We start from the raw sequence: 24,766 nt of genomic DNA, 5'->3' as shown, positions 1-24,766 counted from the left end.
GTGTGTGTGTGTGTGGAAATACAACGAAACCCATATATGTATAACCAATAACTGCACTCCAAATCCTCACCATCAGACAGGAAGTACTCCACCTCTCCGCTGCTGCCCTGGTCTGGGTCACGCGCGTGCAGCTGGTAGACCGCCGTGCCCGGGGGCGCCTTGGGGGACGCCACGGTCAGGTACGGGTACGGCTCCATGCTCCACACCGGCACGTTGTCGTTGACGTCGCTGATCTCCAGCCTCACCTTGTTCAGGTACCAGTCAGGACCTGAGGGGTGGGCGGGGGGGGGGACGGGACAGACATCACAGACAACGGTGAGAGGGGCTGTGCGTATTGGGAGGTGACAGCTGTCATGTAAGGTATAGCGGAGAGAAGGATGACGAGCGGAAGGCGAGAGCAGCGCTCTGTCAGCTGAGGTCAATGAACCATCAAGGATGAAGAACTAGTACTGATCTATCTTTAGGTCAATGAACCATCAAGGATGAAGAACTAGTACTGATCTATCTTTAGGTCAATGAACCATCAAGGATGAAGAACTAGTACTGATCTATCTTTTGGGGGTTTTTTTGTTTTACTTCAAGGACCCCCATAACTCAGAGTGTAGAGTTACAGACCCGTAACGGTCCATTCTGTCCCTGGAACACACTACGGACCCCACTATGAGACCCCCATCTGTCCCTGGAACACACTACGGACCCCACTATGAGACCCCCATCTGTCCCTGGAACACACTACGGACCCCACTATGAGAACCACTAAGTACCCCACACTACGGACCCCACTATGAGAACCACTAAGTACCCCACACTACGGACCCCACTATGAGAACCACTAAGTACCCCACACTACGGACCCCACTATGAGAACCACTAAGTACCCCACACACCACCTGACACCTCGCCAAATTAGATTGGTCCAGCGGTTTGAGGTTTGCTCAAGACACACAGACACATGTACCATAATGGACCACAATGGAAACCAGCTACGGCTTTTTTGTGTGTGCTTAATCCGTTTTTAATTGGTGATGCTGTGCTTTTGATTGTTGCCAATTCTATTCCTTCTTTTCTACACACATACAAAACCACCAACCCTCTTATAGACGGCTAGCCTCTAGTAGAGCCACACTATAAAATATAATAATTACAAAAATCCTAATTTAGCCTCATGGAAACAATGATGTTTTGCCTTCATTTAATGCAAAGAACTGATGCAAACAAGACAAAACAAAACATTCTCAACATGCTGGAAAAGTGTTACATTTAAGGAGGTCACAAATACTAGATTTATTTGACAAAGTCTTCATGTATTATTCATTAATGATGGTTTATGTATTGTGGGGTATGGTTATTCATTAATGATGGTTTATGTATTGTGGGGTATGGTTATTCATTAATGATGGTTTATGTATTGTGGGGTATTCATTAATGATGGTTTATGTATTGTGGGGTATTAGGGTGCAAAGCAAATATGTTTTCCAAGCTATAAAGGGCAGTCCACAACAATAACTTTCAGCCTGGCGTCCCTATGAGGTCCTTCAAGAATTTCAACTGAATGTTTTTTCAAACGTTTTCGAAGATAATATATCTACAACCTATACAACGTATATAAGACTTATGCGGTTAATAGTCTTAGGAACAAAAGTTAAGAAATGTAACTTTGGTCCATTATTTCTCCACTTTAATAATACCAATTGGTATTGAATTTTATATCATTTTAATCGTTGATTAGTCACCTTTATTTGGATCGGGCATTCGTGAAATGAGTAGGCTACTAGGCATGTAACGATACGTATCACGATATGAGGTTCACGATACGATTTTTCACAATAATTTAAACACAAAATTATTTTCCAGACAATGCATTCCCCCCCCAATGCATTCCCCCCAATGCATTCAAAAGAGCTGAATAAATGATTTATGGACCCATAATAGTGATTATTATTTAAGTTAAGTTTTGCCATAAATCAGGTAGCTTTAAGGTACGGCCATGACAGCAATGGTAGGAAAAAAGATATATAATATTAATCATATTCGGATATTCGGTATTCGGTTTTCGGCCAACTGTTTCCTATATTCGGTATTCGGTTTCGGACAAGAATTTCCCTTTCGGTGCATCCCTATCGAATCATTTTCAATTTATGTCAAATTACTTAACAACTTTACATGCTTTCTTCTTGTTTATAACCTAGCTCGAGTTAACATGTAACTTCCTTTGATGGTACATTAGGATAGATGTAGACCTATTTGACAGTGCAGAAACGGAACATAATTGCCTTCCTTGGGACATGGGGAGAGCAACGGACTTGAACTCATGCTTCCTTCTAGCCCCGTATGTGCCCTCTCCCTACGCTCATTCTGTAGCTCCGAGATGAGGTCACACACAGGGCCCCTCCCACCCCGTTCAGAAACGGTGCATGTTTCCACAAGCAACGATTCTTACCCTTTTCTAAACAATGAATCCAAAACGTGAAGCGGCAGAAAGGGTTTACACTAATTCAAACTTAGCAACGTCTAGCGGTTGTTTAGCATGTTTTTCAAGGAAGTTGAAAAGCTTTAGCGCCTCCCCTGGTCGAAAATTTCCAACTGACTTCAGTTCACTCGACATGCACGCGCACACGAATCCCTTGATAAACATGGAAGCGGCTGACTAAACCAACCGCTGTAACGCTCGTGTAACCGTTTAAAGTTGGATTTTCTTGGACGTTGCTAAGTTTGAATTAGTGTAAACCCTTTCTGCCGCTTCACATTTTGGATTAATTGTTTAGAAAAGGGTAAGAATCGTTGCTTGTGGAAACATGCGCCGTTTCTGAACGGGGTGGGAGGGGCCCTGTGTGTGACCTCATCTCGGAGCTACAGAATGAGCGTAGGGAGAGGGCACATATGGGGCTAGCTTCCTTCATGCCTGAGTGTCCAAGTTGCTCCTTTACACCTGACAGGGGGGAGTTTCCCTGGTTGGACGTAGCGCGTGGAAGGAACACGTTATTCCAACCAGTTCCTTTCCCCTCCATCAGGCGCCCCGGCTGGCCAGAGGGAGGCAGTTTTAGAGACCAGGATTACTGCATGTTTTTTGTGAGGGTATACCTACCCTAGGGGACACGGGGAGAACATGCAAATAATTGCCTTCCTTGATGTATTAATGAGCATCAATGCCCATCGCCTCGGCACAGTCACAGACACACACAGCTCCCCCCTGCAGTGCTCTACTACTGAATTCTCTCTCATTTCTCTCCAAAAGCACTTGAATGATGGAATATGATTAAAGCTCACATTTCACATCACACACACCAATAATTCACATAATTATTTTATTTATTTTATTAAATCGATTCATATTGTCGGGGGTTCATATCAATTTAAATGGATATACGATATATCGTTACATGCCTAGGAATGAGCAACACAGCTAAACGCGTAGGTAGTGCCTCCTGGTTTTCACCCTTGCTTTGAGTTTCTTAGTGGATTGGGTTTTGGACGGCGGTATCCTAGGGTCCCTCATCAATTATTCCACTCTCCATAGGATGCAGATTTACCTACTCTCTGTTCAAACATCAATAAAATAAAGATCCACAAAATCTCACTAATTAAATGACAAAGTCCCACCGTTGCAATAATTCAAAAGGTTAGCCTCATTCTTTTCCTTATCTGGCACTATTTAGAAGTTTTATTTAAAAGTTGTATTGACTCAGAAATAAATGTACTTTTTAAATCTGATTAATTTCCAGCTAGAGAGCCTGAAGCCCGATTTATATTTTGTTGTACAACGTTGTTGTGAGCTAAAAAATAGCCAATCTACAAGCTCACAATGTGGCACATCTGTGACCATAAATTAGCCATGGACCTCCTCCAGATCGAGGCAATTGACTATATTCAGAGTCAGACCATTTTGCCAGCAAGGTGCTAACTAGGTGCAACTTCCCATTGACAGCCCATTCATCCAAACAGAAAAGTTTAATCTGATTGTATTAAACAACGTCAAACTCACCAACATTGCAGCTGTGCAAAAAGCTTGAAGCAAGAAATTCCTTGCAAGTATTGGAGTTTGGAAGCACTCGTTTTTAGTCTCAATGCATTTGCATTATTATGTGCAAATTCAACACAGGTGGTACGCAGGGCGGTTGAGTGATATCCAATGAGCACTCCCAAACTCTGACACTTAACCTGCACAGAATGTATTGACAGGAAGTAGCTTATAACATGTCTACAGTGGATGTTTATGAAACAAAAACCTTACAGATTGAAAGAGGATAATTCAAGCTTTGGTTTTCTCATTGGCTGATGTATGTACGCACCGCAAATATGTCCGGGCGGAAACGAACGACTCAGGACACAATAGTTCCGCCTTAGAGAATTTTGGTTCCTACCTAAACTAGGCCTACTACGCTGAAACTGACACAGAGGCAGTTATAGCGGACCCCGCATATAATGATAATGCAGCTGGTAATTAATTGATTTAATCAATTTGGGCTTGTTTTTTTCTTTACTTTACTGGAGTAGCCTATATCCAATTTTCAATCTTTTTACTTCTACTCCACTACATCTCAGACATGTCTTCCCACTGATTCAGTCTTGCGGTAGTCTGTGTTAGTGTTAAATGGTAAATGGTGCATTTATATAGCGCCTTTATCCAAGGCACTTTACATAGATTGTGCATTACATTCACCCATTCACACACACATTCACACACACATTCATACACCGATTGCCATGCAAGGTACCAACCAGCACATCGGGAGCAATATGGGGTTCAGTGTCTTGCCCAAGGACACTTCGACATGTAGACAGGAGGAGCCGGGATTCGAACCGCCGACCCATGGATCATTGGACGACCTGCTCTACCTCTTGAGCCACAGTCGCCCCAGTGGTTCCCAAACGTTTCATGTCGAGACTCGAGACCCACAAGAGAAATTAGACGTTTTGCCCAAAACTAGTGAAAATAGCAGATCTACAAGAGCACAACGCTTCGTGCCGCGTTGTGTGCTTGTAGATCTGCTATTTTCACTACTTCTTATATTATTATTATTTGTATTCATGGCATTTCTTAGATTTGTTTGTTTGTTTTTTAAAATGTATAAAATAATAATCCAGAGCGGTTTACAGTAAGCAAGGACAACACAAGGTAATTAAACCAAGAACCTAAGCCAAAGAACACACACACACACACACACACACACACACACACACACACACACACACACACACACACACACACACACACACACACACACACACACACACACACACACACACACACACACACACACACACACACACACACACACACACACACACACTGCTCTCTTCCATTCCCACTACTGTAAGTGTGTAGGCTCGTTAATAAACCTTAATATTATGGCTCGTTAATAAACCTTAATATTATGGCTCGTTAATAAACCTTAATATTATGGCTCGTTAATAAACCTTAATATTATGGCTCGTTAATAAACCTTAATATTATGGCTCGTTAATAAACCTTAATATTATGGCTCTTGCCCAGGCGGTGGCGTAACCGTCTGGGCACCCGACTGGTAATCCAGTCGCAGTGTGCCGCGGGTTCGACTCCCGAGCCCGACACGGCCTTTACTGCATGTCTTCCCCCATCTCTCTCCCGTTTCCTGTCAGCCTACTGTCTGTCCCTTCAAAAAACCAATAAAAGGCGTAAGCCGCAAAAAAAATATCTTTAAAAAAAGTAATATATATATTATGGCTCGTTAATAAACCTTAATATTATGGCTCGTTAATAAACCTTAATATTATGGCTCGTTAATAAACCTTAATATTATGGCTCGTTAATAAACCTTAATATTATGGCTCGTTCCTTCAGCAGCACAGCCAAGCTTGCACAACTGTTTTTTATATTTGTCATAATAAACAAATGTGTATATAGGCCTATCTGGCTCTGCCGATCTATCTTTCCGGTCACACAACAATGAAAGGCCCACAATGCTCTCAAGACTTTGTGTTTAATCCTGTGTTTGACAGAATGTCCAATTATGGTCCTGCACTCACTAACTTCAAGCAATCAATGATAAAATAACAATATGCAGAGTAAATTGGCATGTGTGTGCATATTTACTAATGTGATTAATCATAATTAATCACAGCTAAATTGTGATTTATTATAAAATGAGAAATCCTTTGATAAACCCTAATGTACAGTATAGTATGGGGGCTTGTTAGGTTTGCTCAGGGACACTCACATGTAAAATGGTAAATGGTGCATTTATATAGCGCCTTTATCCAAGGCGCTTTAAATAGATTGTGCATTACATTCACCCATTCACACACACACATTCATACACCGATTGCAGCGGAAGCCATGCAAGGTACCAACCAGCAAATCGGGAGCAATTTGGGGTTCAGTGTCCTGTCCAAGGAAACTTCGACATGTAGACAGGAGGAGCCGGGATTCGAACCGCCGACCCATGGATCATTGGACGACCTGCTCTACCTCTTGAGCCTCAGTCGCCCATGTAGATTACCAGATGGCCTCTCTAACCTATACGTATAACTAAACACCCCAGTCTTCTTGTCTTGTCTTCTCTCTGCCCTTGGTTTGCTCTCTCTCACTGACCTGTATCTGAAATCAAGCATAAAATGCCAGAAATAAATCTTGAGGGAAAGAAAAAAATAAGCTAGCTCTGATGCGTAATTTGGGGAAAGTGGGGCTTACCCTTCACGGACGTCCTTTAGTGCAACACAAATAAATAGGTCACCACCAATGTATGGGACAGGAGCGGAAACTACTAGACAGTCAATGAACGTGATACATATCTCTATATCAACTTTATATTTTATTATACTGTACTTTGTCATCTACAAGTTCACAACAAAACATGTGACATTGAGATGCAATTTCAGCTTTTTACATTTTTGGTTTTGTTTTAGATTTTCTGAAACATGTTTGAAAATGTTCGCCTGTATGACATGCCCCAAAATATGGGAGGCCAGGTTGAAATTGGTTAATTCATTCTATGGGTTTAAAAAACAATATGGAACCAATAAAAAAGTTTTAACAAGAGCTTTAGTGCCTAAATAATAACTACATTGGACCCATTAGAAAACAGGTTCCTTTTACCGTTTCCTGAAAAGTAACGGTTTTGGACATACAAGGTTTCCACCGATGCCACAGACACAATATGAAGATAGCTACACAAATGTATGTTCTGACTGGACAGTGATGTATACTGTATTTTAGTCAACAAATGAATAATGTTCGAGTTTCTTACAGTACAACAATCCTTCCATTGTCGCAAACTAAGAAGATGCTGAACAGCTGCTCAGAACTAGCCAGGGTTTCAGACTAAATGGCTGCGTTTTGTGAATTTGTTTTGTCACTTGCTACTGTGGTATTGTATCTTGAACTACAATTCACATTAATATAGCTTAAATAACTGTTTAGTATATTGTGACATTACATTGTCTCTCAGCTGGGCAAACATGTCATGATACAGAGCGGCTAGGAATCTCAGAATAGCCAGTGGCCACTAACTTGATGACCTCAAAACAACTAATATTACATATACATATAAAAGTTTACACAAATAATTGTCCATCCTACACCCAAACTCTAAAATAATTGTCCATCCTACACCCGAACTCTAAAATAATTGTCCATCCTACACCCGAACTCTAAAATAATTGTCCATCCTACACCCGAACTCTAAAATAATTGTCCATCCTACACCCGAACTCTCTGATGTGAACAACAGAGCATCACACGTCTAGCACTCACAGCAAACTGACAGATAAATCACCCCCTCAATCAGAACTTCAAAATAATGCCATCTGGACGGAGATACAAAAGAGGGGGGAACATTCTTTAGCAGGTGTTTTGTCTACTCAACAATTGCAGCATTAAACAAACTGTGTAGTTGTGTTGTATGAAACTGTTTCTTAGGTGTGTTTATGTCGAACAGGTTGTTAGAACAAATATCCCTCAGGGACATTAAAGTACAACAACTAGAATAATTTTGCTATAAAAAACAAACAAGAACAACAAAAAACACTGTTTAAACTAGATTTTGTTTAATTTATTATTTGTAATTGAACTTGACATGAAAGAGGAAGCGAGGAGTTGATCTTCTTATTGTTACTGGTAGTATGATTAATTAGATTATAGGACAATGTTATCTGTTAATGTTAACTTTGACAGCCAGCCTATAGCTGGATGCAGACTTCAAGGGGGTTAGAAACGGGGGGTTATGAACTTCAAGGGGGTTCAAACTAGAGATGTCCCGATACTGTATCGGTATCGGGAAAAGTATCGGATGGCCCCTTATTTTGTCATATCGGGTCATATCGGTATCGGTGAATATGCCAGTATAACCACCGATCCGACACAGGGGTAAGGGGTTGACACTATGGCAGGTAAACAAAATATAGAGGCATGTGGAGTTTGCTTTGGAGTTGCCCAAACTGCAAGTGCACATTTGAGTGAGGAGTCTGCTATAAACACAACACGAGATATATAGACTAGATAGCTATAAACACAACATGAGATCACAAGTCGCTAACACAGAAATTGAGGTATCGGGATCGGATCGGAAGTGAAAAAAGTGTATTGGGACATCCCTAGTTAAAACGAATAAAGCTCCAAAAGGGGTGGATGGCTGTGAACGGTAATGAAACCATTAGCCCCTATAGGGTGACTAGAATCATAACAACACACAGGGGATGGCTGTCAATAGTTGTGAGAAATGAGAATCCCCTGTGAAATAACAGACACAACCTGACTTGATATGTATGTATTATGTCCCTGTTCATTTCAGACATTTAGGTGAATAATGAGTCTAAAAAATATATACGAGTTTGTCTAAATATAGCGCAGTAACATTACATCTTTTGGTCCTATGACTGGGTCACGGGAGTAGCGTCACGCCATGCAAAATAGGCAGAAATAAATGGTAGATATATTAGCAGTCTGTTTATTTATTTGTGCTTGTGCGTGATTTCAAGATCTTTAATGAAATCGCTGGTTTCTGGTTCTTGGCTCACGAGGAACAGATGCAACAATATTTGGACTTAAAGTGACACTATGTAGCTTTTTTGAGTGGTGCAACCACTCCAAGGAACAGCAATGTCTGTGTTAACCTATGTGTTAACCTATGTTTCTGTGTGACTCATGTGTGACTATGAGTACCAGTAGGGGCGCTGTTGTGCCAGAAACAGAGAGAGAAGGATAGTGCTGCACTGTTACCTGCTAATGAGAGAGAGAGAGAGAGAGAGAGAGAGATAGAGAGAGAGGGGGGAGGGGGGGTGGTAGCTATGACATATACAATTGGGGTGGTTGTATTTTGTCCGCCTGCTCCTCTATTGAGACATTCAGATTGGGTCAAAGGTCATGTTTCACCCAGACACAGGATCTGACACAGATTTTGACCTGATGGTCAAGACATCAGATACCCCCGGCCTGAGCAAGCAGGTAGACTCTATTAGCTCTATGATAAAAAATAAATACAAAAGTCAGCAGGAAGAAAGAATATACCCACATAGTGCAGTTTAAGGCCTACTCATAGTTGAGTGTTCTGTGAAGAGGTTGACCACCGCTGTGGTGGTCACCTCTTCACCAGAACGGTGAAGAGGTTGACCACCGCTGTGGTGGTCACCTCTTCACCAGAACGGTGAAGAGGTGACCACCTCTGTGGTGGTCACCTCTTCACCAGAACGGTGAAGAGGTTGACCACCTCTGTGGTGGTCACCTCTTCACCAGAACGGTGAAGAGGTGACCACCTCTGTGGTGGTCACCTCTTCACCAGAACGGTGAAGAGGTTGACCACCGCTGTGGTGGTCACCTCTTCACCAGAACGGTGAAGAGGTGACCACCTCTGTGGTGGTCACCTCTTCACCAGAACGGTGGTTGTGATGAAGGTGCTCATAGTCTATCACCTGCTGCTCATATGAGTCATATCTCCTGTCCTGCATGGCCAACACTTCCTCAAATCCGTCCATTGTTTTCCCTCTGCTTTCTCTCTACTGCCTTTTCTGTTTTTTATTTTTTTTTTATATATTTTTTATCCCACGATTTTTGTAACCCATTCTTCACCCCTGTGTCAATTATCTAATGTGATCCTGGGCTCTACACACCCTCCGCCAACCTAGTCCCCATATATGGGGGACATGGGGAGAGCAACGGACTTGAACTCATGCTTCCTTCATGCCCGAGTGTCCAAGTTGCTCCTTTACACCTGACAGGGGGGAGTTTCCCTGGTTGGACGTATAGCGCGTGGAAGGAACATGTTATTCCAACCAGTTCCTTTCCCCTTCATCAGGCGCCCCGGCTGGCCAGGGGGAGGCAGTTTAGAGACCAGGATTACTGCATGTTTTTTGTGAGGGTACCTACCCTAGGGGACACGGGGAGAACATGTGAGGGTACCTACCCTAGGGGACACGGGGAGAACATGTGAGGGTACCTACCCTAGGGGACACGGGGAGAACATGTGAGGGTACCTACCCTAGGGGACACGGGGAGAACATGTGAGGGTACCTACCATAGGGGACACGGGGAGAACATGTGAGGGTACCTACCCTAGGGGACACGGGGAGAACATGCAAACTCCACACAGAAAGGCCCTTTGCCAACCCCGCCTCTACTGCCTTTTCTGTTTATTTCCTATTATTTTTATTTAACCTTTATTTAACCAGTAGAAACACATTGAGACTGCGTCTCTCTTACAAGTGGGAACTGGCCAAGAGGCAGACATAAAATGACACTTCAATACCACATCGTCAATGTTACATTTTGGACCAGCAAATACAACATCCAGAATACATCTTACAGTACCTATGAATAAATACAAAAAGTCCCCCTATTTAGTAGCAGGGCAAAATACACCATATACACAATCTACACGATCTGAAACAATAAATAAATAAATATATAGGCATGAACATAGGCTAGTACATATCCAAACATGTGCAGGTGTTGGACTGTACATCAAAGATTATATTAATGTTGCCGTCTCTATTCTCTCATTCCCTTATTCTCTTGTTCTCCCGCTGCTCTGTTTCGGGAGTTTGTTTGTTTTTACATCGGGAGCTCAGCTCACAAAACCACCACGGAGCAAAGACGGGCAGTGCTGTCGTGTGTGTGTCCTCCTGCCTGGCCGTGACGAGTGTGTTTTCGTGAGGGGATAGAGGAACGGGGTGTGGGGGGGGGGTCTATGGTATACGTGAGGCAGTGTAGGAAAAACACGTTTGCGTTGTGCTGGCTACTGTATACTGCAAGGCCGTCAACCCCACCTCCCCGTACCTCTGGCCCCACACACACACTCGTCAACTGTGAATAGGCCTTTAGAGATATTTCACTGTCTGAAAGTGAAATATCCCTTTAACCCATTTTGACCTGAGATCAGATTCTAAAAATGTCTGTTTGAAAATGACAGTTTTCTGAAAAAGCTATGTTTCTATGTCAGTCGTTCTTCGATTTTTCAAAAATAGCAGACCTACAAGCTCGTAGCGCGCCACTCGGTGGCGCGCTATGAGCTTGTAGATCTGCTATTTTTCAATAGCTAAAGCATAACATAATGCTAACACCAAAAGGGGTTCCCGCCCAAAATGGGTTTTAATCACACCCAAAGTTGTACTGAAGTCCAACATCGCTTTAACCACGTATTGTATACTTGGTCATACATTGGTGTCGCGTTGTGAAAATAAATAAATAATGTGCTACTTATTGGAAGACCTACAATTCTCTGCCAAAAATAGGATACTAAGTAAGCTGAAAGTGTTTAAAGCAGCAGATTACCTCCCCACATGATAAATGACTGTGGGGGCTGGGAGAGTTGGGTTGTCCCAGCCTCAGCCTGCATGGTGGAGGGAGGCTGCTGGAAGTGACGTGATATCCTCCTGCTTGGCAGCAGGGATTCCATCCAGGCTTCCAAGACACCACAGGCTCCGGTGGGACGATCTATCTAACCCATTTTTGGCGGGAACCCCTTTTGGTGTTAGCATTATGTTATGCTTTAGCTATTGAAAAATAGCAGACCTACAAGCTCATAGCGCGCCACCGAGTGGCGAAGAACGACCGACATAGAAACATAGCTTTTTCAGAAAACTGTCAGGATGTAGAAGACATTTTTAGAATCTGATCTCAGGTCAAAATGGGCTAAAGCCACCTTGATCTTTCCTCCCCCAGGAGTCTCCTGGCTGGCTGTCACCTGGCTGTCAACCTGCAACGCAGGCTCGCCCCCCGGAGAAAACAAGATTCCTGTAATCCAATTAGCAACTCTGATGCCATGAGACAGCAGTATAGCAGTAAGAGATGTGATGTTGTCACGCGGCAGGGAAATGGGAGACCTGAAAGCTCACAATGTGTTGCAGAAGCCATGTGTTGTGAGCTTGTAGGTGTGGTGGATTATTCAGAACAAACATCAGAGTCTTTATAAGAAATAATGGAGGTAGAGAGTGGACTGAAACAATGATACTTTATTACAAGGACTGGTCTGTACCGAGCCCAGGGAGGAGGACTGGTCTGTACCGAGCCCAGGGAGGAGGACTGGTCTGTACCAGCCCAGGGAGGAGGACTGGTCTGTACCGAGCCCAGGGAGGAGGACTGGTCTGTACCGAGCCCAGGGAGGAGGACTGGTCTGTACCGAGCCCAGGGAGGAGGACTGGTCTGTACCAGCCCAGGGAGGAGGACTGGTCTGTACCGAGCCCAGGGAGGAGGACTGGTCTGTACCAGCCCAGGGAGGAGCACGTATGCAAGCCCTCCTGAGCCCTTTACATTTCTCTCTCTTATACACAATGACAGAGCAGAGAATACATGGGAGGTGTGGTCAGTGGTCAGTGGACATGGTCAAACATGGGTCTTATGTAAGAATAGGTCATCTGACAGACAACCAACAGGTGGAAGCCTTGCTTCCTATGTTTCCAAGGCAGTGTATAGTATTCTTCATCTTCAAAATCCTATTACGTAGGTCTGCTATTTCCGGCGAGCAGCATCGCCGTGTGATGAAGTATGTATCGGGCGGTATATATTGGACTACAGTCTGATGTGCTGGATCTGGATGTCTTTAAATGGGCTGTATTTCTATAGAGCCTTTATACAAAGTGCTTTACAAAATGTATGTTCCATTCATCTATTCACACACTCACACAGTACTTCTACACTTATCAGGAGTTAATAGGGGTTCAGTGTGTGGCTCAGAGGACACAGAGGCAGAGACAGCCGGATATGGCTTTATTTATTTTTTTCATTATTATTTTAGAAACATTTTAAAATTGTGAAAAATAGCTGATCTACAAGCTCACAACGCATTGCATCGAGACTGGTTGTGAGCTTGCAGATCTGCAAGCTCAAATATGGAGGTATGAGGTTTCTGCACGACAGCAACAATATTGTTTTTTTGTTTTTCACTCTACTCCTAAAATACTAATTAGCTACTACTAATTAGCTTTTACAACTAAAAGAACTTCACACACTTGTTTACACCTGTAAACCTGTGATGTGACAATACAGCTCTAATTGCAGCTGGCAAGCAAGCACATTGACAAAGGTGTGAACGCACTTGCGGCGTTATTTTCTACTGTCGGAAAAGATAACAAGTCACTCTTTGTACAGACAGTTGTTGTGATAACTGTGTCAACACGAGATGAAGGAATGTCAGTAGCGATGCAAACAGAAGGAGTACCAACTAAGACATTATTTTCGCCAGTGCCTTATCCCTAAACTTCTTTTCCTTTTTTTTTTTACTATTTTGAAAAACATTTTAAAATTGTTGAACATGCACACCCTGCACACCCTGCACACCCTGCACACCCTGCACATGTGGCCGTACACAGTCTACCCACGCACAAACTTTTCAAACGTTTGGGGACATTGCATTGAATTCGAACACCAATTTTGATATGCAGATCCCAATCAATTGCATTTATGACCAACATGTCCTCCCAAATGTATCCCACACACACACACACACACACACACACACACACACACACACACACACACACACACACACACACACACACACACACACACACACACACACACACACACACACACACACACACACACACACACACACACACACACACACACACACACACACACAGGTTACTGTAGGTACCTATAGGATAACATTAGGTATAGGTTTCAAATCCCATTATTATGCAACACAGATCTGGTGTTAGACACGCCCCCTACATACGGCACGTACGCTGCTTGATCCACAGTCTACAGAAACACGTACGCTGCTTGATCCACTAGTCTATAGAAACACGTACGCTGCTTGATCCACAGTCTATAGAAACACGTACGCTGCTTGATCCACAGTCTATAGAAACACATACGCTGCTAGATCCACAGTCTACAGAAACACATACGCTGCTTGATCCACAGTCTACAGAAACACGTACGCTGCTTGATCCACAGTCTCAGAAACACGTACGCTGCTTGATCCACAGTCTACAGAAACACATACGCTGCTTGATCCACAGTCTACAGAAACACATACGCTGCTTGATCCACAGTCTACAGAAACACGTACGCTGCTTGATCCACAGTCTACAGAAACACATACGCTGCTTGATCCACAGTCTACAGAAACACGTACGCTGCTTGATCCACAGTCTACAGAAACACGTACGCTGCTTGATCCACAGTCTACAGAAACACGTACGCTGCTTGATCCACAGTCTACAGAAACACGTACGCTGCTTGATCCACAGTCTACAGAAACACATACGCTGCTTGATCCACAGTCTACAGAAACACGTACGCTGCTTGATCCACAGTCTACAGAAACACATACGCTGCTTGATCCACTAGTCTACAGAAACACGTACGCTGCTTGATCCACAGTCTACAGAAACACGTACGCTGCTTGATCCACAGTCTATAGAAACACGTACGCTGCTTGATCCACAGTCTATAGAAACACGTACGCTGCTTGATCCACAGTCTATAGAAACACGTACGCTGCTTGATCCACAGTCTACAGAAACACGTACGCTGCTTGATCCACAGTCTATAGAAACACGTACGCTGCTTGATCCACCGTCTATAGAAACACGTACGCTGCTTGATCCACAGTCTATAGAAACACGTACGCTGCTTGATCCACAGTCTACAGAAACACGTACGCTGCTTGATCCACAGTCTACAGAAACACGTACGCTGCTTGATCCATAGTCTACAGAAACACGTACGCTGCTTGATCCATAGTCTACAGAAACACATACGCTGCTTGATCCACAGTCTACAGAAACACGTACGCTGCTTGATCCATAGTCTACAGAAACACATACGCTGCTTGATCCACAGTCTATAGAAACACACGTACGCTGCTTGATCCACCGTCTATAGAAACACGTACGCTGCTTGATCCACAGTCTACAGAAACACATACGCTGCTTGATCCACAGTCTATAGAAACACGTACGCTGCTTGATCCACAGTCTACAGAAACACATACGCTGCTTGATCCACAGTCTATAGAAACACACGTACGCTGCTTGATCCACAGTCTATAGAAACACATACGCTGCTTGATCCACAGTCTATAGAAACACGTACGCTGCTTGATCCACAGTATATAGAAACACGTACGCTGCTTGATCCACAGTCTACAGAAACACGTACGCTGCTTGATCCACAGTCTATAGAAACACACGTACGCTGCTTGATCCACAGTCTATAGAAACACATACGCTGCTTGATCCACAGTCTATAGAAACACGTACGCTGCTTGATCCACAGTCTATAGAAACACATACGCTGCTTGATCCACAGTCTATAGAAACACGTACGCTGCTTGATCCACAGTCTATAGAAACACGTACGCTGCTTGATCCACAGTCTATAGAAACACGTACGCTGCTTGATCCACAGTCTATAGAAACACATACGCTGCTTGATCCACAGTCTATAGAAACACGTACGCTGCTTGATCCACAGTCTATAGAAACACACGTACGCTGCTTGATCCACAGTCTATAGAAACACATACGCTGCTTGATCCACAGTCTACAGAAACACGTACGCTGCTTGATCCACAGTCTATAGAAACACACGTACGCTGCTTGATCCACAGTCTATAGAAACACATACGCTGCTTGATCCACAGTCTATAGAAACACGTACGCTGCTTGATCCACAGTCTATAGAAACACATACGCTGCTTGATCCACAGTCTATAGAAACACGTACGCTGCTTGATCCACAGTCTATAGAAACACGTACGCTGCTTGATCCACAGTCTATAGAAACACGTACGCTGCTTGATCCACAGTCTATAGAAACACATACGCTGCTTGATCCACAGTCTATAGAAACACGTACGCTGCTTGATCCACAGTCTATAGAAACACGTACGCTGCTTGATCCACAGTCTACAGAAACACGTACGCTGCTTGATCCACAGTCTATAGAAACACGTACGCTGCTTGATCCACAGTCTACAGAAACACGTACGCTGCTTGATCCACAGTCTAAAGAAACACGTACGCTGCTTGATCCACAGTCTATAGAAACACATACGCTGCTTGATCCACAGTCTATAGAAACACGTACGCTGCTTGATCCACAGTCTATAGAAACACATACGCTGCTTGATCCACAGTCTATAGAAACACGTACGCTGCTTGATCCACAGTCTATAGAAACACGTACGCTGCTTGATCCACAGTCTACAGAAACACGTACGCTGCTTGATCCACAGTCTATAGAAACACGTACGCTGCTTGATCCACAGTCTATAGAAACACACATACGCTGCTTGATCTACAGTCTATAGAAACACGTACGCTGCTTGATCCACAGTCTATAGAAACACGTACGCTGCTTGATCCACAGTCTACAGAAACACATACGCTGCTTGATCCACAGTCTACAGAAACACGTACGCTGCTTGATCCACAGTCTATAGAAACACGTACGCTGCTTGATCCACAGTCTATAGAAACACGTACGCTGCTTGATCCACAGTCTATAGAAACACGTACGCTGCTTGATCCACAGTCTATAGAAACACGTACGCTGCTTGATCCACAGTCTACAGAAACACATACGCTGCTTGATCCACAGTCTACAGAAACACGTACGCTGCTTGATCCACAGTCTATAGAAACACGTACGCTGCTTGATCCACAGTCTACAGAAACACGTACGCTGCTTGATCCACAGTCTATAGAAACACGTACGCTGCTTGATCCAGTCTACAGAAACACGTACGCTGCTTGATCCACAGTCTACAGAAACACGTACACTGCTTGATCCACAGTCTACAGAAACACGTACGCTGCTTGATCCACAGTCTACAGAAACACATACGCTGCTTGATCCACAGTCTACAGAAACACATACGCTGCTTGATCCACAGTCTACAGAAACACGTACGCTGCTTGATCCACAGTCTACAGAAACACGTACGCTGTTTGATCCACCGTCTACAGAAACACGTACGCTGCTTGATCCAGTCTACAGAAACACGTACGCTGCTTGATCCACAGTCTATAGAAACACGTACGCTGCTTGATCCACAGTCTACAGAAACACACGTACGCTGCTTGATCCACAGTCTACAGAAACACGTACGCTGCTTGATCCACAGTCTACAGAAACACGTACGCTGCTTGATCCACAGTCTATAGAAACACGTACGCTGCTTGATCCACAGTCTACAGAAACACATACGCTGCTTGATCCACAGTCTACAGAAACACGTACGCTGCTTGATCCACAGTCTATAGAAACACGTACGCTGCTTGATCCACAGTCTATAGAAACACGTACGCTGCTTGATCCACAGTCTATAGAAACACGTACGCTGCTTGATCCACAGTCTACAGAAACACATACGCTGCTTGATCCACAGTCTACAGAAACACGTACGCTGCTTGATCCACAGTCTATAGAAACACGTACGCTGCTTGATCCACAGTCTATAGAAACACGTACGCTGCTTGATCCACAGTCTATAGAAACACGTACGCTGCTTGATCCACAGTCTAAAGAAACACGTACGCTGCTTGATCCACAGTCTACAGAAACACGTACGCTGCTTGATCCACAGTCTACAGAAACACGTACGCTGCTTGATCCACAGTCTATAGAAACACGTACGCTGCTTGATCCACAGTCTACAGAAACACGTACGCTGCTTGATCCACAGTCTATAGAAACACGTACGCTGCTTGATCCACAGTCTACAGAAACACGTACGCTGCTTGATCCACAGTCTACAGAAACACGTACGCTGCTTGATCCACAGTCTACAGAAACACATACGCTGCTTGATCCACAGTCTATAGAAACACGTACGCTGCTTGATCCACAGTCTATAGAAACACGTACGCTGCTTGATCCACAGTCTACAGAAACACGTACGCTGCTTGATCCACAGTCTATAGAAACACGTACGCTGCTTGATCCAGTCTACAGAAACACGTACGCTGCTTGATCCAGTCTACAGAAACACGTACGCTGCTTGATCCACAGTCTACAGAAACACATACGCTGCTTGATCCACAGTCTACAGAAACACATACGCTGCTTGATCCACAGTCTACAGAAACACGTACGCTGCTTGATCCACAGTCTACAGAAACACGTACGCTGTTTGATCCACCGTCTACAGAAACACGTACGCTGCTTGATCCACAGTCTACAGAAACACGTACGCTGCTTGATCCACAGTCTATAGAAACACGTACGCTGCTTGATCCACAGTCTACAGAAACACACGTACGCTGCTTGATCCACAGTCTACAGAAACACGTACGCTGCTTGATCCACAGTCTACAGAAACACGTACGCTGCTTGATCCACAGTCTACAGAAACACATACGCTGCTTGATCCACAGTCTACAGAAACACATACGCTGCTTGATCCACCGTCTACAGTAACAGTAAGAGCTTCACTAGCTGATGTGCTCCGTCACGACACGCTGTGTTAGCAATACAGCCCGACCAATGCCACATTTTTCGGTCTAATGCTCAACTCAAATGTCCTAATCCACATACTTCCATGCTTGTATTAAAACATTTCAACAGTTTGAAATACAGCTTAGAGAATTACGATGTATTTATTTATTTAAATTGAAGGTCTTCGAAATGAGAGTTCAAAGCTTTGACATTGAATTTCACACTGTCTCACATGATGACTATCTATGTGGAGACAGGCAGGCATCTCAGTGGCAAAGACAAAGGGAAAGCAAAGTCTCGCAAACTTCGATTGATTTCCTGTATCTGTGTAACTTGAGTGCCCGCCCCCATAGGAGACCAGAACAGAAGTAGGTCGCGAGTCTTATTCCAAGAGATGGGATGGGATGGGGCGGGGAGAGGCATGCAATCATACTTTGCCCACTGAGGAGGCCAATTTTGTTTAACATTTTTCGCACGCGCCTCAAGTGTTGTTGAGGCGCGTGGGTTTGGCTATCTTCAGTATCTTGGTACATTAAGGATCAATGTGCCAAAAAGTTCAACTTTATTGTCACACCATGCATACAGGAGTGGGTGGAATTATTTTGTGCGAGATTCCTTCAACTGCGGTTCCATTGTTAAATGGAATAAGGCATTTCAACATGCCTCAAATGTAAATCAACAATGCGTTTGTTAAGCGGGAGACATTTTGGGGAGAAACAGAAGGTTCTGCACTCTAGACTGAATCTAGTCTTGAATAACTGCAACACAATCGCAGTAAACTATGTGATAGCTCATAAAAGGATTGTTAGAGGGATACTAACAGAGGGATGAAGAAGCTAGAGGAGAGAATTAATCTATCTTTCTTCCCGAAGCTTTTGCATTGCCCTGCGGAGGGGGGGGGGGGGGGGGAGTTCCGACACAGAGCACAGATAGCTCATTTGGATAAATGGCCACTGCGTCACAGGGCCAGAGAAAGTAATCAATGTTCCGACACTATCTTCTAAAAGTGTCAACAGTGCCAGTGCATGCAACGGTTAAGGCAACGCACCCTGCTCTGTAAAGAGAACCATCCATTCCTGATGCATAATAAGTGGGGATAACGTTTCTATTCTGAGCTGGAAGCACTTAATCAACACGAATCAACAAGAATCCAAACAGCAGCATTGTGCTCAGATATCATAATGTAGAAATGAAATCAACAAGAATCCAAACAGCAGTATTGTGCTCAGATATCATAATGTAGAAATGAAATCAACAAGAATCCAAACAGCAGTATTGTGCTCAGATATCATAATGTAGAAATGAAATCAACAAGAATCCAAACAGCAGTATTGTGCTCAGATATCATAATGTAGAAATGAAATCAACAAGAATCCAAACAGCAGTATTGTGCTCAGATATCATAATGTAGAAATGAAATCAACAAGAATCCAAACAGCAGTATTGTGCTCAGATATCATAATGTAGAAATGAAATCAACAAGAATCCAAACAGCAGTATTGTGCTCAGATATCATAATGTAGAAATGAAATCAACAAGAATCCAAACAGCAGTATTGTGCTCAGATATCATCATAATGTAGAAATGCAGTAGTAAAAGTAAAAGGCCTACTGTATACGTACATTCAAAATGTTACTGAGTAAAAGTACAAAAGCATTGACTATCAAACTATGATCTACCTAACATAAAATCAACATCAATTGTATTGTTTTACAAATCATTTTTTTCCCCCAAAATTTTCAAAATCTTTCAAAAATAGCAGATCTACAGTCTCACAACAAACTAGATAAAGTTTGTGGCCAGCTTGTGGAGGCTACAGTACTTAAGTAAGTAAATGTACTAAGTTACTTTCCACCAACGTTGAGGCATAATAAGTGGGTATAATCTTTCTATTCTTCAAGCCAGATTAAGCACTTAATCAACAAGACCAAACCAAAAACTGCACCACTTAACAGTTAGTTGACACGTCATACTGTTGGTGGGGAGTGGGGTGGGTCGCGTGGCTCGCCTCTTGCTTGCCGGTGTCTTTCCTCACCATGTCTCGGCGGTAATGATGGCTACGATGATTTTACAAGGCCCCCTTTAATTAGCTCGTTACATAGAGACTAATCAGAGCCAAGGCAGATAATTAGCGCTCATCAGCCCTAGAATAGTAATGAGGAATGTATCATTCCAGCTAAGAGTCAGACTGTGTGTGTGTGTGTGTGTGTGTGTGTGTGTGTGTGTGTGTGTGTGTGTGTGTGCGTGCGTGCGTGTGTGTGTGTGTATTTATGGAGCTTACAAGTATCATGCATACTACCTGATCTCCCAGCAGTCATATTATTCATTCCTTCAGTCTACTCTTGTCAGGTGGGAAATATTAAACTACCGCACCGGCTTATAATTATCCGATTTTGAGAGACAATTATCATGCAAAGCCAGAAAAGAGAAGGCACAGCAGGTGTAATGTACAAAAGTATCATACGCTGTTGTTGTCGTAGAGATCTGATTCTGTACAATAATTGTAGGATGGTGTGGAGCTGAAAATAGCAGCCCTACAAGCTCAACATGCATTTGATCACTTTTCGACATTTATTGATCATACATCGTAGCCTATAGAGTGAAAGATGTTGAGACAAAAATGATAAATATCATGCACCTGGCAATGCTGGTACAGGTACACTCATTTGTTTTCCTGTCATTTCAGATGTGGATACTCCCACATCATGACATTTTTAATTATATTTTTTTATCCCACGATTTTGTAACCCATTTTTCACCCCTGTGTCAATTATCTAATGTGATCCTGGGCTCTACACACCCTCCGCCAACCTAGTCCCCATATATGGGGGACATGGGGAGAGCAACGGACTTGAACTCATGCTTCCTTCATGCCTGAGTGTCCAAGTTGCTCCTTTACACCTGACAGGGGGGAGTTTCCCTGGTTGGACGTAGCACCAGTTCCTTTCCCCTCCATCAGACCAGGATTACTGCATGTTTTTTGTGAGGGTATACCTACCCTAGGGGACACGGGGAGAACATGCAAACTCCACACAGAAAGGCCCTTTCGCCAACCCCGCCTCGGGTATGGGCACTGATGACGCGGAGGAGGAAACACGCCGCCAGCACCCACAGCGTCCCGAGCGGGAATCGAACCCAGTACCTTCTAGCTGTGAGGCGACAGCACTAGTACCAACTGTGCCACTGTGCCCCCCCCCACACACACATCATGACATCACATAATTCACTTCACCTGGGTTTCCCCACCCATTTCCCCCACCTGCAACTTATCTCCTCATCTTACATCATCAATACATGCACCACATCTCTGTACTGGCCGCTCTGCCAGTGGACCTAATGAGCCTGAGTGAATTCCCAGCCTCTGCCTCAGTCAATTGATTGCCATGGCAACCCCACACCTGCCATTTGATTACTTAACCTTAACCAGTCCACCTTTCACAGTCAGTTTGCACTCTTTAAACACGAGCAGACAGACAGATACAGAGTCAGATACAGTATATGGGCACAAAAGGGACACAGACAGACGGTTAAAATGGGTGCTATGCCTATGATGACAACGGGTATTGCATACTAGGTTCCCAACTTGGATCGTTCCCAGGCTGCTCCCAAGCGGCAGTTATATACTTCTACCACTGCACCACCCGAGCACCACCAGATTGAGGATAAAGGAGCAGTTTCGCACAAGCTGTTTTCTTACCGTATATGAAGACGTGTATCCAAAACAAACATGCCGAGCGTTTCATACGGAATTAGCGGATTTACCGTCCATGTGGGTCAACCGCTAGAACTCCTATTCAATCGCGCAATTGGTTTTAGTTTTGTGTTTACATCTGATCTAGACGATGTGACAGGTTAGTCCATGAAGTGTTGTTGCTGCACTCTTCCTGGTCTACGTGTGCTGGCGTTAGACCCCTCCTACGCTTTTCTTAAAGGACCAGCGCCCTATATCTTTATTTATTTTTGTCTCCACCAGGCCGAAGGCATGGGGAGAGAGGATGTTTTGCACTCTGTCCGTGTGTGTGTGTGTGTCCGTCCTTCCGTCCGTCCGTTACCAGCTAGGCACCGTTAACCCGGTCGATGCCAAACTTTGCACACACACTCCCTGGATGCCAACGATGAACCTCTGCCCCACATTTTCCAGAACGGCCTGTTATAGCGCCACCATGAGGCAGCTTTTCACATTTGTTACCTAAAACTGCACCGATCTGCGTGAAACGTTGCATGCACACTCCCTAGAGGCCAAGGACAAACCTTTGACCTGCATTTTCTACATCTGCCTTTTATAGCGCCACCAGGAGGCAGACTTCTGTCCAAAAATCTCACAAATGGTTACACAGTATCTCTATGGTCATGTGCATGAACGCAGCGTGCAATTTACGTGAAATCTTTCACACATTGTTTTACTAGGCTGAGGAATATATCACACCCTTTTCACATTGGCCTGTTATAGCGCCACCAACAGGTTGATTTTTGCAAAACACATTTTTGGAACAAAATGCCTCAAATCATCCAATCACCCATCAAAGGCGTATGAAGAAATGGCAACCTTTTCACATTGGCCTATTATAGCGCCACCAGGAGGCCACAACCTGACATGGCTTGGTGGAGACCTGTGCCCCGAGGGGCACTTTTTCTAGTTTAATATATTTTTTTGGGTCAATATACATATTATCCACTTACTTTTGTAAAAAAAAGGGTTAGTAAGAAATTCCAGCACCCAATTCCTGTCTGAACATCTGCTTAATTCCCTGCGAGGTAAGGTTAGCACATACTTCAAAAACAATTCAAAACTTTTAACAGCTTGCCGAAACTGAACAAGTTCTCTGAGGACCATATTGTTTTATACATGATAGCTCTGCTCTGAGTGCTGAACATTAGACCCAGCTGCCCTCTGTGGTTTTGACAACTGGATCTCCGCGCCAGCAAGTGCTCAAAGCACTTTACAATGGTTCATTCATTCATACATTGGGAGGTGAAGCGGCGAACAGTCGACGCCAGCGTCCTCACTTCCCACATTCACACACCAATGGTGGCGAGCTCACACCGACCAACTCATTGGAGGCAATGTAGGGTTCAGTGTCTTGCCCAAGGACACTTCAACATGTGGACAGGAGGAGCCGGGATTCGAACCGCCGACCCAGGGATCATTGGACGACCTGCTCTACCTCCTGAGCCACAGCCGCACTTGTTGTGTTTCTACAATGCAGATACTTACGTAAAATGAATCTAGTATGTTTTCCACCACTGTTGCTCAGAAGCACTTACATACATTACATACATAGGAGGGCCAGTGGGCAAACTGGCGACCTTATAATTCCCAAACATCAAGAATGCTGCAGCTTAAATGTGCCGACAGCCCTACACTGTGGTAGATCTCCTGGTTGTGCCCCTCGTCTGTTGACTGGATTAACTTTGAATTCTAATGTTAGTATAATACCGTGTTGCGCCTTAACCGCTTTTCACCGGTTCTGCGTCAGCGAGCGTAAACCGCACATCTGCAAGCCTGTGTATATCATTATGTGAGTAGTTTTTTTCTCTGATCTGCGAGCGAGTTTTAAATAAAGAATTGGCTGCGAAAAGATGCCCCAGGAGAGCAGAAATTCTCTCCCTACGCCTCACCTGACGGAGACGAAAGAGGACATCATAAATTATAACAGCGGCTGCATGTTCAAAGTTAAATAGGCTTCCTATGCTGAAGTCTAGATCAAAAGCAGCTCTAGTTTGGACTTTTTAAGCGTCCCTTAAGGATAACGGCATCCACTGACTAATAATAAGAGGTGCAGGCATGAGAGTTGTACACGGTGTGGGGCATGACTGTGCAGAATATACTGCCCTACAAAGCCAAAGTCAAAAAGCCCAAAAAAAATAATCCCCGTGTGAAATGAGTGGTGCAACTCTGTGTGG

At 43.9% G+C, this 24,766-nt stretch overlaps 1 protein-coding gene across 3 annotated transcripts in view; it reads right to left on the bottom strand.

The window, feature by feature from the left end:
• LOC306922779 (neural-cadherin-like) overlaps positions 1–24,766 on the bottom strand; it is a 161,879-nt gene that overhangs the window by 40,240 nt on the left and 96,873 nt on the right. For 2 of the 3 annotated variants that reach the window (XM_079500602.1, XM_079500601.1), the window contains one exon: positions 71–268. In XM_079500602.1, the coding sequence (XP_079356728.1) occupies positions 71–197 (127 nt within the window). In that variant the 5' untranslated portion in view covers positions 198–268. Of the gene's footprint in view, positions 1–70; positions 269–22,559; positions 22,727–24,766 lie in introns of those variants that run through there. The other variant, XM_079500600.1, reaches the window with a different exon arrangement.

Source organism: Electrona antarctica (genome assembly GCF_951216825.1).
Source record: "Electrona antarctica genome assembly, chromosome: 5".
Taxonomy (NCBI): Eukaryota; Metazoa; Chordata; class Actinopteri; order Myctophiformes; family Myctophidae; genus Electrona; species Electrona antarctica.
The sequence above is the reverse complement of the archived record's forward strand: the minus strand, read 5'-3'. Positions and strand labels throughout refer to the sequence as shown.